Source organism: Saccopteryx bilineata, chromosome 10 (assembly GCF_036850765.1).
Source record: "Saccopteryx bilineata isolate mSacBil1 chromosome 10, mSacBil1_pri_phased_curated, whole genome shotgun sequence".
NCBI lineage: Eukaryota > Metazoa > Chordata > Mammalia > Chiroptera > Emballonuridae > Saccopteryx > Saccopteryx bilineata.
In genome coordinates this window covers 14,197,703-14,213,374 of record NC_089499.1, presented here as the reverse complement: position 1 = coordinate 14,213,374, position 15,672 = coordinate 14,197,703, and the positions used below count along the sequence as shown (strand labels likewise).

At 55.9% G+C, this 15,672-nt stretch overlaps 1 protein-coding gene across 1 annotated transcript; it reads right to left on the bottom strand.

Annotated features, from left to right (window-relative positions):
* Positions 1-324: 324 nt before the first annotated feature.
* PLCD1 (phospholipase C delta 1) lies at positions 325-14,939 on the bottom strand. Its single transcript, XM_066245018.1, has 15 exons — positions 14,795-14,939; positions 9,443-9,607; positions 5,582-5,810; positions 4,235-4,364; positions 3,913-4,144; positions 3,257-3,458; positions 2,976-3,120; positions 2,745-2,894; positions 2,494-2,652; positions 2,114-2,273; positions 1,823-1,939; positions 1,256-1,434; positions 1,029-1,161; positions 803-952; positions 325-660 (listed from the first exon to the last, which is right to left on the bottom strand). Exons 1-15 carry the CDS (start codon positions 14,892-14,894, stop codon positions 575-577), a joined length of 2,337 nt encoding a protein of 778 aa, XP_066101115.1. The 5' UTR covers positions 14,895-14,939; the 3' UTR covers positions 325-574.
* Between the last annotated feature and the right edge of the window lie 733 nt (positions 14,940-15,672).

The window sequence follows — 15,672 nt, the reverse complement described above, 5'->3', positions numbered from 1 at the left end:
CGGACCTGAGCCCCGGGACAGCCTGGGTCACCCCACTCCCTGTCAATAAAGGCTGAGGCCCTCACAAGGTGTGGTGTGTTGGCTCTTAAGTCGGGATCACTCAGTAGCTCCCCCTCTGGGGCTGGAGCGGGGGGTTTCCCTGTACCCTCCTCCATGGAGGGGTTTGTTTCTGCTGGTCCCTCCTGCCCCGGGGGGGACAGGCAATGCCCTCAGGACAGTGTGAGTGCAGTGCAGTGCGGAGTTCAAGGGCTCTGGGACGCCCTGCATGGGCGCGCTTTACCGGGAATTTTCTGGCACACAGGTAAAGAGACCTCGGGACTGAGTTTAACGATTTTTATAAAAACCCTCAACCTAGGGCTGGCCAGAGGGCGGAGAGGGCTGCAGTGTTTTTCCTAACGGAGGTGAGGACAGGCCCAGGGTCCAGACCAGCTCCTCGGACCCTGAAGAGGCAGCAGCACAGACGATGTGTTAGAGCTGAAGGCGGCGCAGGGCCTCCACCTCTGCACGAGAGCTTGGGGGCAGCCACACCTGCCCCATCCCCAGACGTGGACAGAGGCCCGGTCCGCTCCCAAGCCTAGTCTTGGAGAGACACCTTTACAAAGAGGGTGGCAGATGGGTGCTGGTCTCCGTTCTTGGACAAGAGGTGGACATGGCGGTATCCTGGCAGGTGAATGGGTAGGAAGGAGCACACAGGGAAAGTTCCAGTCGGTCAAGGAGAATGCTTCAAGGGACAGCCACCCCAGCCCAAGAGATACCAGGCCCCACTTCCCCCATCCTGCCATCCTCTCCACTCAAAGCTCACCCTGCTTGAGGCTCTTCAGCGGGATGGTGCTCTGGCCAATAAAGTCGTTCTTGGAGGAGGCGTCATAATCCTCCACCACAAAGCGCACAAGGGCAAGCTCGGGCACCGTCACCTCGAACTCAAACTCCGTGTCCCACCGCGGGTTGAAACCTAGGGATACAGGCGCCACGTCAACAGCGGCGACAGCAGCTGCAGTAGCGGGGCCCCGCCCGGAGCCAGCACGGACCGTTATTGGTGATGACCGCGGTCTGGCGGCTGGCCATGTCCCGGCCCACGCCGTGGATCTCCACCGTCACTTTGGGGTCCACGATGGAATTCTTATTCTTGTTGACTTTTGGCAGCTGCTGCCCTGTGATGACCTGAGGGAAGGTGAAGGACAGTGCAGGATTCAGGCATGGTAATGAAGAGGAAGGGAGGCCCACGGGCCCCTGTCCCTCCTGCGGCTGGCCGTACCCTGACACTGAGATGCTTCCGCGTCCACCAGGGCCCCTGAGCCACGTTACGTGGGTTGAAGGTGGAGTCGGGGTCTCGCAGGAAGACAGGTTTCAGCACGTAACCGCAGCTCCCATTGTCCTGGAAGCGGCCCTGATACACGTCCATCTCTGGGCCAGGTGTCTGGAAGTTCAAGGCCACTACAGGTAGGACAGAGCAGTCACAGGCTGTGGGTTGGCCTCAAGGGCCCTAGAGCCCAGCCTTCTTATGGTACACTGAGGCCCTTGAGTTACACCCTGCAGCAGAGGCCGAGTTTAGTGTTCCTCCAATGCCCACTGCCCTCCTAACTGACCCACCACACCAACCTCACATTGCATTTCTGGTGCCAGATTTCAAAGGACTAGTGTGCTAACTAGGATTTCAGGCACTGCCTTGCTCATCCAGGGATAGTTTCAAACTGAGGTCACCAGCTTCTAAGCCCACAAATTCCTGTATTTGGCCCTGCTCAGGTCCCCACAGGCTCCTGGTCCCCAGCCCTCCGGATGGAAACCCTCACCCAGCCTCCCCCCAGACCCAGCCAGCCCGTACCGATCTGGCAGCCCCCATTCCACATCTCCACGGGACTGTAGTTGGAGGAGTCCGTTCTCCACCCCGCGGGGTAGATCCTGCTCATGTGGCTCACATTGTGGCGGACAAGGCTGTTTCCTGAGGGGGATGTGTGGGCTGGTTAGAAGTGGAGGCCTCCAGGATTGCCTGAGCCCCCCACCCCCAGCTCTGCTGGTGACGGCAGGAGGTGCTAACTCTATCCAGGGCGATGGGAGCCAGGCCCAGATGGCCAGACGGCGGACAGCACTCTCAGGGGGCAAGGCTGGGCCTCACCTGATTCTTGGAGCAGCCGGAGGGCACGGTTCTCAGAGAAGGACACCATCTCATAGAAAGCCTGCCCCGGGGTGCCAGGGCTGGAGAAGCCCCGAAAGTGGACGCTCTTGCAGTAAATGACCATATCGGAGAGCTCTTTCACTAGCCTGAGCTTGTCCTCCTGGGGGCCATGGGGAGGCCCGGGTTAGATTCAGAGGTTGGGGGCAGGTGGGCACTGAGAGAGCCAGAAACCCAGACACAGAGACAGAGAGGGAGACAGACAGACAGAGAGAGGGGGACAGAGGGTCTGAGTGGCAGCCACAGAGAATTGAGACAAGGCAAACATCCCACTGGGTGAGAGGTCCCCAGGGCTGCTCTCCCCCCACAGCTTCCCCTCGAACCCTGGGCTGGTGCTGCACTCGGCTCCTCACTGCCTCATCCTCCATCTCCGCAGCCTCATCCTCGTCTGACACGACAGTGGCTTCAGGGCCGCCTTCCCCGCTGGGGGGCAGGAGTCCCCCTAGCTTCTTTCCCTTCAGCAGGATCTTCCCCTTCAGTTGCTAAGGAGGGAGGGACAGCTGCTGAAGCCAGGCTGGCCTCCCTGCCAGTCCCCCTGCCCTCTTCTCTGGGCACCCCTACCCCCACTCTGCACCTCAGGGGAAGGCAGGCTGGTGGTGGCCCCTTCCAGCGGCCGATCCAACAACATGGGGCCCAGTGTATTGCGCAGGTGTCGCGCCATCACGCGCTGCTGCTCCAGGCTGCAGTGATTCTCCAGGGACAGGATGACGGGATAGGGGGATGCCTAGAGGTCCAAGGACAGATTAGGAGGGGTTGACCACCCCTAGTTGCCTCTCCTCCTCATCCCCCCCAGGGTCACGGCCACCTTGAAGGCGTAATCCCTGATGGCCCTGAGCACGTCACAGAAGAGGATCTTGGAGGTGAAAGTGTAGCCGTGGTAGATAACAGGCTCCTGGTTGGGCCCATCCCAGCAGTCGAGCTCCAGGCAGCGGCAGCCTTTGCACAACGCCCTGCAGGGGCAGTGGCGCTAGGAACCTAGGCTCCGCCCCCATCCCCACTGGAGCCCCGCCCCCGGGCCCCGGGCCCACCTGGAGCCCCGCCCTCAGCCCCACCCCAGCCCCACCCCAGCCCCGCCCTCAGCCCCACCGGATGTAGGCTTCCGTGCTGCTGGGCCCAGTGAGCTGGTCTTCCAGCAGGTAGGTGTTGTGTGAAGAGGACACCAGGTAGTGGCTGAGTGGCTGGCCCATGTCCTGGTAGACCCGCCGGTGCGCCAGGTTGAAGGCGCTGCCGTCGGCGGAGAGCAGGTACATGAGGAAGCCGTCCTTGGTCATCTGCCGCTGTGCCTTGGCTAGGAGGGAGGGGTCCGGGGCCAGTCACAGCCCTCCCGTGGCCCGCCACCTCCTGGGTCCCTGGCTTTTCCCCTTCTGTCCCCCACACTGTGAGTCCCCTTGATAGCAGGACTAGTCTCCTCCTCCTCAGTGCCTCCACATTGGAGCCCCCTCTAGGACCTGGCCCGGTCTCCAAGCTGGGCCCGGGATGGGATCAGGAAGACAGCAGGGTAAGTGGGTGCTTCTCCAGCCTCCTCTCTCTTTCCCTGGGGAGAGGTCCTCCAAACCCCCTGGGAGGAGGCACGGAGGGCGACAGTGATGCTGGAGCCCCGCTTTCATGAGGCAGGCAAATACTGACGGGCCGAGGCTGGCGGACACCCCCCACGCCCGCTGCTCCCTACTCTCTTCCCCAGCGGTCGCCCAGCCCAGTGTGGCCCCGAGACTGCAGGTCACAGGCCCTGGCCAGGTCCTCACCTGTCTCACTGGGCTCATAGCGCTCAATGAGGGAGAGGGCCAGGGCGGGCCCCGCCGCCTCCTCCCGCTGCTGGTGCTGCAGGAACGTCACTAACTGATCCACCGACAGGGTCTCCCCTGAGCCCGCAGCCTCGGCGAAGGTGCGGTCGATCTCTGCCCGCTGGGTCAGCATCTTGTAGAAGGCCTCAATCTCCTCGTCCTCCAAAGAGTCGGTCTGGGAGTGGTCACATTCCTGCAAAGCCAGGACAGCCAGGGAGGCAGGCTCAGAGCAGGCCCTGGCCGAGGGTCAAGGACCCCACTACCGGGGCTCCCTTCTCCTCACCCTGAAGATCTTCCGGGCATAACTGTCATCCACCTGGATGTTGAGCTCCTTCAGGAAGTTCTGCAGCTCCTTGAAGCTCATCTTGTTATCCTTGTTTTTGTCAGCTTTTCGCAAGCATGAGTGAATCCAGCTGAGCAAGAAGTAAGGAAAGAACCTAGGAACCCAAGAACCCCCGGGCCCCAGCCAGAGTCATGATTCCAGCCCAGTGTCAACTCCTGGGCGCAGGTGGACTGAGGCCACCTGTAGACACAGCTCCCTGCAGGCCTGACTTACTGAACATCTGAATTTCAGGAGCAAGACCTAGTGGCCTCTTGTGAGGAAATGTTGCATCCTAGTACAAGATCTTTTTTGTATTTGCTGGCTTTGAACCCTTTAAATTTAAAAACAAATTTTTTCTTTCTATAAAAGGGTTAATTGTAGACAATTTATAAAATAAAGAAAAATAAGCAAAGAAATTCCCCCATAGGTCCACCAATAACTGTTAACATTTCAAGGTGTGTCCTCTGGTTTTCTATATACGCTGCTCACAAAAGTGAGGGGATATTTTATCGCTTCATATTCATTTTGAAATATCCCCTCATTTTTGTGAGCAGTGTATAATTGTTAGCCAACTTGATGAAAGCACTTGAGTCTTATTTTATAGGAAACAGCAGAATTCAAGCCATTGATCACGTTGTCATGATGGGGCACTTAAACCCCCCTTCTCTCTTACCTCTATCCTCTCTCCCCTTAACCTTGACCTTGAGAATTAGATGATTAAGATGCCAGAGACTAGGTCTCCCATTGAAACAGGTGACTCCCCTCAGCCTCCCAACTCCATGCTGCTACAGACAGTGAAAGAGGGTTATCAGGGTGCTGCATAGCTGATCCATGGGTCAGAGTGGACCAAAGAGGGCTCCAGGCATCTCCCCTGCTTCCCCTCTGCTATGAATTGTGTTCCCCCAAAATTCATATATTGAAGTCCTAAGTCACAATATGGTGGTATTTGGTGACGGGGCCTTGGAAGGTTTATATAAGGTCATGAGGCCCTCAGGAGGGAATTAGTGTGCTTATAAGAGTCACCAGAAAGTGCTCTCTCTCTCTCTCTCTCTCTCTCTCTCTCTCTCTCATGTGAGGATACAGAAGGCAGCCATCCAGAAGCTGAAAGGAGAGCTCTGACCAGAACCCACCATGCTGGCACCCTGATCTTGGACTTCCAACCTCCACAACTGTGAGAAAATTAGATTCTTCTGTTGAAGCCATCCAGTCTGTGCTCTTTTGGTATGATGGTCCGAGCTGGGTATCTTACAGACCCAGGTTGACCTGCGGGCAACCACAGCCAGTATCCACAGGCCACCAAAAGGATACTGCTGCAGCTTCTGCCGCTGGTCCATGGCGCCGGAGTGATGGATGATCTTACGCAGACCCTGCACCCAGTGCTGGGCGTCAGCTGGTGAGGAGGCGATGAGGTCTAGTGTGTTTCGCTGGTCCTTAAAGACGATGGAGAAGCAGCGGTCCTCAGGCACGTCACGGGCAAACTTCTCCAGGCCTTCTGTGCGGTGTCCCATCCGGACTTCCTGAATGTCCTCGATGGAGACTGTAAGAAGGGGAGCGGGGACAGAGCAAGGCATGAGGCCAGCCCCTGCCCCCAACATGGTTGAGGCCACAGTGGACGGGGGCACAGTTCAGAGACAGAGGTGGAGCCGGAGCTCGGGCATTGATCCGAAGAGAAAGGAGGGGACAGGGGGACAGCCCAGGGGGGCAAAAAGGAAGAAGGAAGATGCAGACTGAGGCGGAGAAGGAACGTGGGACACAGCTGTCGTGGGCAGAGTGAAAACAAACGGAGTGACACAGAGAGAGGGACACTTTAGGGTAGGATCGGCACCTTGGGACCCCAGACCCACTTTCTGTGCTGGAGGGGGCAGGGCCACTCAGAGAGGGCTGGGGCAGGGCAGGCTTATTAGACCATTCTGGAGCTTGGGGCCTGTGACCGGGGGGTGGGGGATACACCCTCCTGATTGAACTTAACTGTGGACCCATTCTCCCCTCAGACAGCTATGAGAGACTGTAGGCCATCAGGAGACTCAAGCCACCCTTAATCAGCCCTGGCCCTGGGGTCTGGGGTCTGGGAGAAAAGAGACAAAGACGGAGGGGAAAGCACCCGTGTCAGAAGGTAGAGGGTCTCACCCCGTGTGTGTCTATATGTGTCCAGAACTCAGGGCACCCCTTGGCAAGAAGGGTGCAGAAAGGCTCTGTCCTCCAGGATCCAAAGAGGCAGACTGGAACATGCCCATTGGTGAGGATCTAAGAGATTATATCATTCTGCCCTTAGGAGCCAGGGGCAGGGACCAGTTGTGAGAGCCCAGCCTTCCAAGCTTCAGGGAGTGGCGAGGCCTTGCCTACCCTCCTAACCCCTATTGTCCTCCCAGGTCTGGCTGGGAGCCAGTCCCCCCAGGATCTAGCCTGCCCCACACCCATCCTGAGCCATCCATATCCATCTGTCCTGGGTCCTAGATCAGCTCCAGCTGATCCCTCCTGTCCCTCCTGCTGCATACCCACACCTTGAGTGGCCCAGAGCCCACATGTGTGCCATGTAGCCAGCCCTGGCAGTAGGCTCTGAGTAGGACACGTGAGCCCTGGACCATCTAGGGTTCAGGAGATATCCCTGCTTAATCCCTCTGCCCACAGCCTTCCGTGCCCGACTGGGCCCACACCGGCTACAGCTGACCCAGGCTGGGAGTGAAAACAGGAAGCCTGAGCCCTGCGGTTCCCCACCTGCAGCAGAGAGAAAGTCCAGGCTCCTCCACGGCTGATAAGGCCTGTCTGGCTCTGGGGGCTAGTGGTGGCAGCGTCAGGGAGACTCAGAGATGGAGAGCAGAAAGCAGAGGCAGAGAGAACTGGGGGCGGGGAGGGGGGGGATGAGCCACTCCTCCCTCACCGGGCCTCAGTTTCCCTGAGGGTCTCACTCTCTCAGAGAAGGGAAGCAACCATCAGGCGAGCACAGCTCCAGGCCTGTCTCAGCGGCTCTGACATAGAAGAGAGCCTCTTCCGGCCACAGCCCTCACCTGACCACACCTGACGCCTGACCCCGGACCTGTCACCCCTGCAGCCACTCCCTCATGGTGCAGCCCTTCACCGGTCTCCTCCGCATCTCCACCTTCGCTCACACCAGGTCTCCTGCCAAGAATTCTCCTGCCCTTCTGCTCTCGGCCATCCCCGTAGGAGGGTCTCCTCCTGCCCAGGGCAGATCTGGAGAGGCCTGAGGCTCTTCTCCTCCGCTGCCCCCACGCCCAGCCCCGGCAGGTGCGAGGCACACATGGCAGCCATTCATAGGGTCTGGCTGGTGGGCTCCAGGAACCCCCAGAGCTCGGAGTGTAAGACACCCCGTTCCCACGGCACCGCCACCCACCACTGTCTAACAGGAAACTCATATCAGGGCAGAAGCCTGTGAAGGAGCCCAGCTGGTGCCACAGAGGAAGGTCAGGGTCACTCCAGTGCTGAGGGTCAGACATGTGCTGAGGGGGCTTTGCCAAGAGCGCTTGGGTCTCCATCCCTCTGACCCTGCCTGCCCCGCCCCGCCCTGGCCTGGCTGGCCCCGCCCCGCCCCAGCCTGCCCCGCCACGCCCCGCCACGCCCCGCTCTGCCCTATTCAGAAACCCTCCACAGGCCCACAGCTGCGAGTGCCTAGTCCCACTCTCCCCATCTGCCCCTGCCCCTGCCCCTGTCCCTGTCCTGCCACACCACTAGCCCCTCCAGAGGCCACAGGCCTGCAGGCTGTACCTTCTTAGGTTTCTGCCCAATGTCCCCAGGCCTGGCAGACCCTTCCTGGTGTACCCTCAGTGGGCTGATCCTTCCCTTCCTCCCGTCCCCCTCCTGCCGGGGGTCTGTCACCTGTGCGTGGTCTCATTACCTACACACCTGCCCCCAGATGGCCAAAGGCAGGTGAATGGGTGAGGGGTTTCCAGAGGCCTGAGCTGGATGAGACCCAGCTGCAGTGACCTCTCTGCACTGTCCAACACAGCAGCCACCAGCCACGTGCAGTCATTTAAATAGAAATTCGTTAAAATCCAATAAAGTTAAAGGTTCAATTCCTCAGTCACACTAGCCACATTTCAGGCGCTGGCAACTGTGTCAGACAGCACAGATACAGGACATTGCCTTCAGCACAACATTCTGTTGGCTGGTCTGAAGTTGTCCTACCATGTGAAGGCGTGGAGCAGACCTCTCGTTTTACAGAGTTCGGGGGGGGGGCATTCCTGGATCAATGGCAGCAGTCACCAGAGCTCTCTCCCTGAGGCCTTGTAGGGCAGTGGCCCCCAACCTTTTTTGGGCCACGGATCAGTTTAATGTCAGAAAATATTTTCACGAACCGACCTTTAGGGTGGGATAGATAAATGTATCACGTGACCGAGACAAGTGTCAAGAGTGAGTCTTAGACAGATGTAACAAAGGGAATCTGGTCATTTTAAAAAAATAAAACATCGTTCAGACTTAAATATAAATAAAACAGAAGTAATGTAAGTTATTTATTCTTTCTCTGCAGACTGGTACCGGTCCGCGGCCCGAGGGTTGGGGACCACTGCTGTAGGAACACATTTGCAGGCCTGCGCCTTGGCTTCCTAGGTCCTTGCTGAAGCTTCTGGAAATCTCAGCCCACACCCTCGAGGGAGGTACCCTGCTGAAGCAGCTCTCTTTGTGTCCTCTGCCCCCCATCTCCCTGCTACGGCTCTAATCCCAGAAAAGGGCGGTCTCCTTCGGGCCCCACCCCACATCCTGGCCACTCATACGGGGAGGGCTTTCTCAGCCCTGGCGGGGAGGGTTTTCTCAGCCCTGGCGTTGGGCTGGCTTTGGCCTCACCACACCTGGAGTCCCAGCCCGCCCAACCTCCCCGCTTCCCACAACTGCCCGGGCGGATGCCTGAGTCCACACAACATGGCCCGGCTCCCTCCCTACTTCTGAGCCCGCTGTCCCCATCTGTGGTCATGGTTGTGTGCCCCTAACCCGCAAAAGGCTGTAGCACCCCCTTCTGTAGTCCTGGGTCCATGACTGCCCGCTCCAGCCTAGACCAGAGCTCAGTTTTAACTGTCTCCTCCCTGGCCAGCCTCAGTTTCCCCACATGCGGTCCTGATTGCATGACTGACCTATGCCCCACCAGGCTGGGACTCAGTTTCCCTATGTGTGGTCCTGGTCCGTGATGGGCCCCAGCATCAGTTTCCCCGGGGCACTCACACAGCTGGGACTCTGGAGTCCGCATGACCTTGCGGGACTCCTGCCAGATGGTCTTGCAGTCTTCCTGCAGCTTGTAGAAGCGCTCTCTTCGCCATGAGTTGGACTTCACCTTCAGGAGCTGGCTGCCCTTCAGGAGTGCCTGCAGGTCCTCGTCATCCTGTAGGCCTGGGGGGGCAGAGCTGGTAAGATGCCACCTCCTCCAGTGTCCCTGCTGTCTCAGACCCCACGCCAGCCACACCCACTTCGGGACCTTCTCAGAGCTCACATTTAGCAGCCCTCACCCAGCTCTGTTCACTTCTGCATCCCTCAGCCCTGCTCCACCTTTGCCGCCACCAAGTCCTTCTCTGATTGCCAGCCGAGGCCGTGGAAATCCGAGGCTGCCTCCCTGCTCAAGGCCACATCTTATACACTGCGACCTGCTACCCACAGCTGAAGGAACAAAGGGAGGGCAACTAATCTAAGAACACCTGGTCCCTGACAGACCAGACCCCTAGGAGGTAGCCCGGCTCTAAAGACAAGGTGGGCCCATCCTGGTCACACTCAGGGGTCAGAGTGACTTGGAGGAAGCTGGGACCAAACGATCAGGCGGAGCAGGAAAGCGAAGGGACAGACATGGATGGAGGCAGACTCCAGAGCGTCACAGAGCCCAGCAACCTCCCTACCCCAGTGGCTGTGGAATCACCTGTGCCTAGGTCCAGTCCTCTCTCCTGACTAAGGCAAGTGACTTCATGTGGAAGGGCCTCTGCTTTCCTGTCTGCAAACTGAAGGTACAAAGGGCATCCCCTCAAAGGGCAAGTCTAAGGTAAAGGAGATGATGCGTGATTCTGGGGAGGGCCCGAGGGAACAGCAGTTACAGTTCTTGGTGTCAACATTGTTACTGTGTGGCCCTGTGCCCACCCCTGCCACCCTCACCACTGCTGCCCCCACTCCTGACTTGGACCTGCTTGAGTGGGTGTTGATCCTTGCCCCCAGAAGAGACAGATGAGCCCATTGCGGCCTGTGTTTGGCCTGCTAAACAAAGGATGCCCTATCCCTCCATGCCTACCCCACTTCTGAGTATCCTGGGTCCAGAACTTCTCCGGGTATAGCAGCCCTAAGTCACAGTGCAGCCTTTTCAGAAGCTGGGCAGGACCTGGCCCAGCCTCACAGTGAGGACCAGAACCCTGGCTGCTTGGTATCCCTTCTTGCTGCTCTCAGAGACTTAGGCTGGCATGAGGCATGGGCTCCCAAAGATATGATGACCTTTGTCCTATCAGGCCAAGCTAGAGGCACCAAGGGGATACCAGACCTGGCTCCCCGGGAGCCCTCAGCCTCCCAGTAGGCCCTGCACCAAGTGTGATCAAGGAGAGATCCCCCAACCTTAATGACCCGTCATTGTAAATATAGATAGATATATCTATAGCTGTATCTGTATATAGCACCTTGTATCTGTACCTGCATCTCTATCTGTATGTATATATCTATCTATACATCTCACCCTATATCTACACCTGCATCTCTGTATATATCTCACCCTATATCTGTACCTGCATCTCTATCTGTATCTATACATCTCACCCTGTATCTGCACCTGCATCTCTATCTGTATCTATACATCTCACCCTGTATCTGCACCTGCATCTCTATCTGTAACTATACATCTTACCCTGTATCTGCACCTGCATCTCTATCTGTATCTATACATATCACCCTGCATATGCACCTGCATCTCTATCTGTACATATATATATACACACACACATATCACCCTGTATCTGTACCTGCATCTCTATCTGTATCTATACATCTCACCCTGTATCTGCACCTGCATCTCTATCTGTATCTATACATCTCACCCTGTATCTGCACCTGCATCTCTATCTGTATCTATACATCTTACCCTGTATCTGCACCTGCATCTCTATCTGTATCTATACATCTCACCCTGTATCTGCACCTGCATCTCTATCTGTATCTATACATCTCACCCTGTATCTGTACCTGCATCTCTATCTGTATCTATACATATCACCCTGTATCTGCACCTGCATCTCTGTCTGTATCTATACATATCACCCTGCATCTGCACCTGCATCTCTATCTGTATCTATACATATCACCCTGTATCTGCACCTGCATCTCTGTCTGTATCTATACATATCACCCTGTATCTGCACCTGCATCTCTATCTGTATCTATACATATCACCCTGCATCTGCACCTGCATCTCTATCTGTGTATATATATATATATATACACACACACATATCACCCTGTATCTGTACCTGCACCTCTATCTGTATATGTATATATACACACACACATATCACCCTGTATCTATACCTGCATCTCTATCTGTATATATATATACACACACACACATATCACCCTGTATCTGTACCTGCATCTCTATCTGTATATGTATATATACACACACACATATCACCCTGTATCTATACCTGCATCTCTATCTGTATCTATACATATCACCCTGTATCTGTACCTGCATCTCTATCTGTATATATATATACACACATATCACCCTGTATCTGTACCTGCATCTCTGTCTGTATCTATACATATCACCCTGTATCTGCACCTGCCTCTCTATCTGTATCTATACATATCACCCTGTATCTGTACCTGATCTCTATTTGTATCTATACATATCACCCTGCATCTGCACCTGCATCTCTATCTGTATCTATACATCTCACCCTGTATCTGCACCTGCATCTCTATCTGTATATATATATACACACACACATATCACCCTGTATCTGTACCTGCATCTCTATCTGTATCTATACATATCACCCTGTATCTGCACATGCATCTCTATCTGTATCTATACATATCACCCTGTATCTGCACCTGCCTCTCTATCTGTATCTATACATATCACCCTGTATCTGTACCTGATCTCTATTTGTATCTATACATATCACCCTGCATCTGCACCTGCATCTCTATCTGTATCTATACATCTCACCCTGTATCTGCACCTGCATCTCTATCTGTATATATATATACACACACACATATCACCCTGTATCTGTACCTGCATCTGTCTGTATCTATACATATCACCCTGTATCTGCACCTGCCTCTCTATCTGTATCTATACATATCACCCTGTATCTGCACCTGCATCTGTCTGTATCTATACATCTCACCCTATATGTGTACTTGCATCTCTGTCTGTATCTATACATCTCACCCTATATGTGTACTTGCATCTCTATCTGTATCTATACATCTCACCCTATATCTGCACCTGCATCTCTGTATCTATAGATCAGTATCTGTGTATATCACCCTAGCCACATGTAGTCCAGCAGCCAACTCTGTTTAGAGCTAAGTGGCCATCTCATTTCCTGTTTTTTCACCAAAACTAAAATTGTGTGGCCTCAGCAATCCTTATCCTGCTCTAACAGGTGATGGCATCAGGGACCCATGTGGGCCTAGTCTGAGGGGCCTGTGCCTATGGGCTTTTCTCTTCTGAGCCCCGATCCCCAACCCCTTATAGCCTCCCCCATTTTGCTATTGCCTCCCCACTCCCTAGCCAGCCCCACACACCCACAGGACCCACAGAACTTTCTGGACCACTTCGCTAAACCTCAATCACCACATCCTCTTCCCCCCTTTCCAATCTCCTGCCTCCAGTGGGGACAGAACCCAGCACTAACACCCATCTCCCTATTGCTTTGGGCAGCTCTCTGCCCCAGTCTGTGCCTCTGTTCCCCCGGCAGCACTGGGTGAGAACAGGAGGTATCTGAGAACCTCTTCAGAGGTGACGTTCTGATGTGACCTTCCCCCACCTTGTCCCATTCTCTTCACTCCAGGAGACTCCTCTGCCTTGGCGTGAGCAGTTAGTTCCCCTTCAGCCTGGGGGAAGCCCGGTGGAGGAGAAGGGACTCCGGCAGCATTCCTAAACTGTCGGTTGTGTCTGTGGAGCTCAAGACCAGGAGAAGGGGAAGGGAGCCCCCAAGGTGCCAAAGGTGAGAGCCACCTCAGCCTCTGCTGGGATCCCATGGTTCTTTCTGAGGCTGAAGTGCAACTGGGAGGGACAGCTTACACTCAATGTGTACCCCCTCAAGCAGGGCACACATTAGGGCAAGCCACTGCCTACGGCCCAGATGGGAATGAGGGAGGGGGTCGGAAAGTAGAAGGTGAACCCCACCCTCAAGTTCTGGAAAACACTGTGAGGAGATGACATGTCCATCCTGTCCTGGAGCCAGGCTGTGGCCCTGTCTGTAGTCAGGCAGAGATAAGTCCCCTGGCTGGCGGCATGACTTCCGGAACAGACCTCTGTCCTAAGGTGGACATCGATAACCACTGCCCTCTGGGTCACTGGGAAACCTGGGTGGGCACCTCCACCTCTGAGCTACATCTGAGGCTCTGTTCCTGAGGCCTCTAAGCTGCCTGCCCCACCACCCACGAAGTGTGGGTACTCCTTACGCAGCCCCAATTACTTAGCTCTAGTAATTCTCCTGTGCAAGGGTGGTGATGAGAGGCCTCTGAGCTGAGGGGCCCCTGGGTAGGCCCTGCAGCCGCACTCGCCAGCCCGGGCCAGTTGCACACAGGAAGGGGTTCGGGAGAGGAGTGCAGAAGGTGCTCCGGGTACTAATAGGCTGAGGGGGATGCCTGGAGTCCCGCTCATGTACCTAGGGACAAACTGTGCTTGGGACCCTCGGCAGTCCACAGCTATACAGAGATAAAGGCACACACACAACCTTAAAGAGACAATGAGTCACACAGTGATACACATTTTTACATGGAGTCATACACAACCACACAACATACAGTTATGATAATGATAATAATAGCTCCACCATAATAATAGTTAATATTTGCCCCCCAGGTCAGTGCTGGGAAACATTACCATATACAGCCACCACTCAGGAGCACACCGCACAGGGAGTAATGTCAGAAATATCCACATAACACACAAACTAACAGAACCACTCAGTCACCTGGCTGCCCACTCTCACATCTGTCACCCATAGTGCACAGCATCACACCGGAACACACACACTTGCAGATCCTCTCATTGGATTACAGTCCTACCAGGTAGGAACTAGGCCACATATCCAGTGGTGCCTTGTAAATCTATAAATGAGAGGTTGGGGGGGGGGGGCAAGGAGCAGGGAATCTTGGAGGGGCTGAGGTATATCGGTAGAAGGGGTAACCAGTCCTCCCAGTACTCACCCCTCCAAACACAGCCTCACAGTAGGTCACACACTCACAGGAGTACTAAACAGGTCCAATCAAAGGATCAAAGCAGGACCGTGATCTCAGGGACATACAGTCTGAGTCCTGCCCCAGCTGCTATCCCGGTCTCCACAGATCTTGGTGCGCTAGAACCCTTACCGAGCCTCTGCCCATTGAGCGCCGCCACCTTGAGGCTCTGCTCCTGCAGGTAGAGCTCTCTGGAGCGGCTCCTCCGGCCCCGGCCCCTAAAGAACTGCATGATAGTGCCCCAGCCGGCCGCCGAGCCTGGCCTGGCACAATGCAGGACTCTCCAGATGCGCCCAACTAGGCGGAGAGCAGGGGCAAAAACCAGGCGTGGGGGTGGAGCTATAATCAGTTGAAGGGGCGGGGCGAGAGAAATCTGGGCTGAAGGGGGCGGGGCCAGACCCTCTGAGTCCGTCTCAGAGGGGCGGGACCAATAACTCCTGGAGGTGGGGCAGATGCGGAATCTAGGCCGGGAGAGGAGGAGCCAGAGTCCAGGAGGCGGGGCGTCTCGGAAGAGGAGCCAGGACCGGGAGGCGGAGTGGAACAAATCCACACACAATACAGGAAGCTGATCAGTGATGAAAGCCAGAACCCAGAAAGCGGGTGGAGGGCACAGCTGGAGCCAAAGAGAAGGGAAGGGGAGTAACCGGGCCTGGGAGGCGTTGTGGAGGCAGAGCCATCCTTAGGAAGCCGGCCGGGGGCGGAGCCAGGGAGAGTCCCTCACTGGAAAGGCGGTGTTCTGGCAGAGAAGGGCTGGACCTCTACTTGGGAGGCGGTGTGAGGACTGAGTCCGACCAGGGGACCGAGTCTAAGCCTTGCTTCTGAACTCCAGCTGGGTGGCTCCAGGAGGACGTTAGGGCTGAGCCCCACAGACCTGAGGAGCAGCGTGCAGCAGGGCCATGGCCTGGGACTGCAGAGTCTAGCGGTGAGCGGGATGGACCCTGTGCCAGACAGCTAGCCAGCCAAATATTTCACCCAAGTTACTCAACGAATTCATTGTGACTCAGGGGGCT

Excerpts from the sequence above, each read along its gene's own strand:
- PLCD1 (XM_066245018.1), bottom strand. The coding sequence starts at position 14,894 with ATGCAGTTCTTTAGGGGCCGGGGCCGGAGGAGCCGCTCCAGAGAGCTC. Across the intron at positions 2,274-2,493 it reads GAGTGCAGCACCAGCCCAGG|GAGGACAAGCTCAGGCTAGT; the intron begins GTTCGAGGGGAA and ends CATGGCCCCCAG. Across the intron at positions 1,162-1,255 it reads GGAAGCATCTCAGTGTCAGG|GTCATCACAGGGCAGCAGCT; the intron begins GTACGGCCAGCC and ends ACCTTCCCTCAG.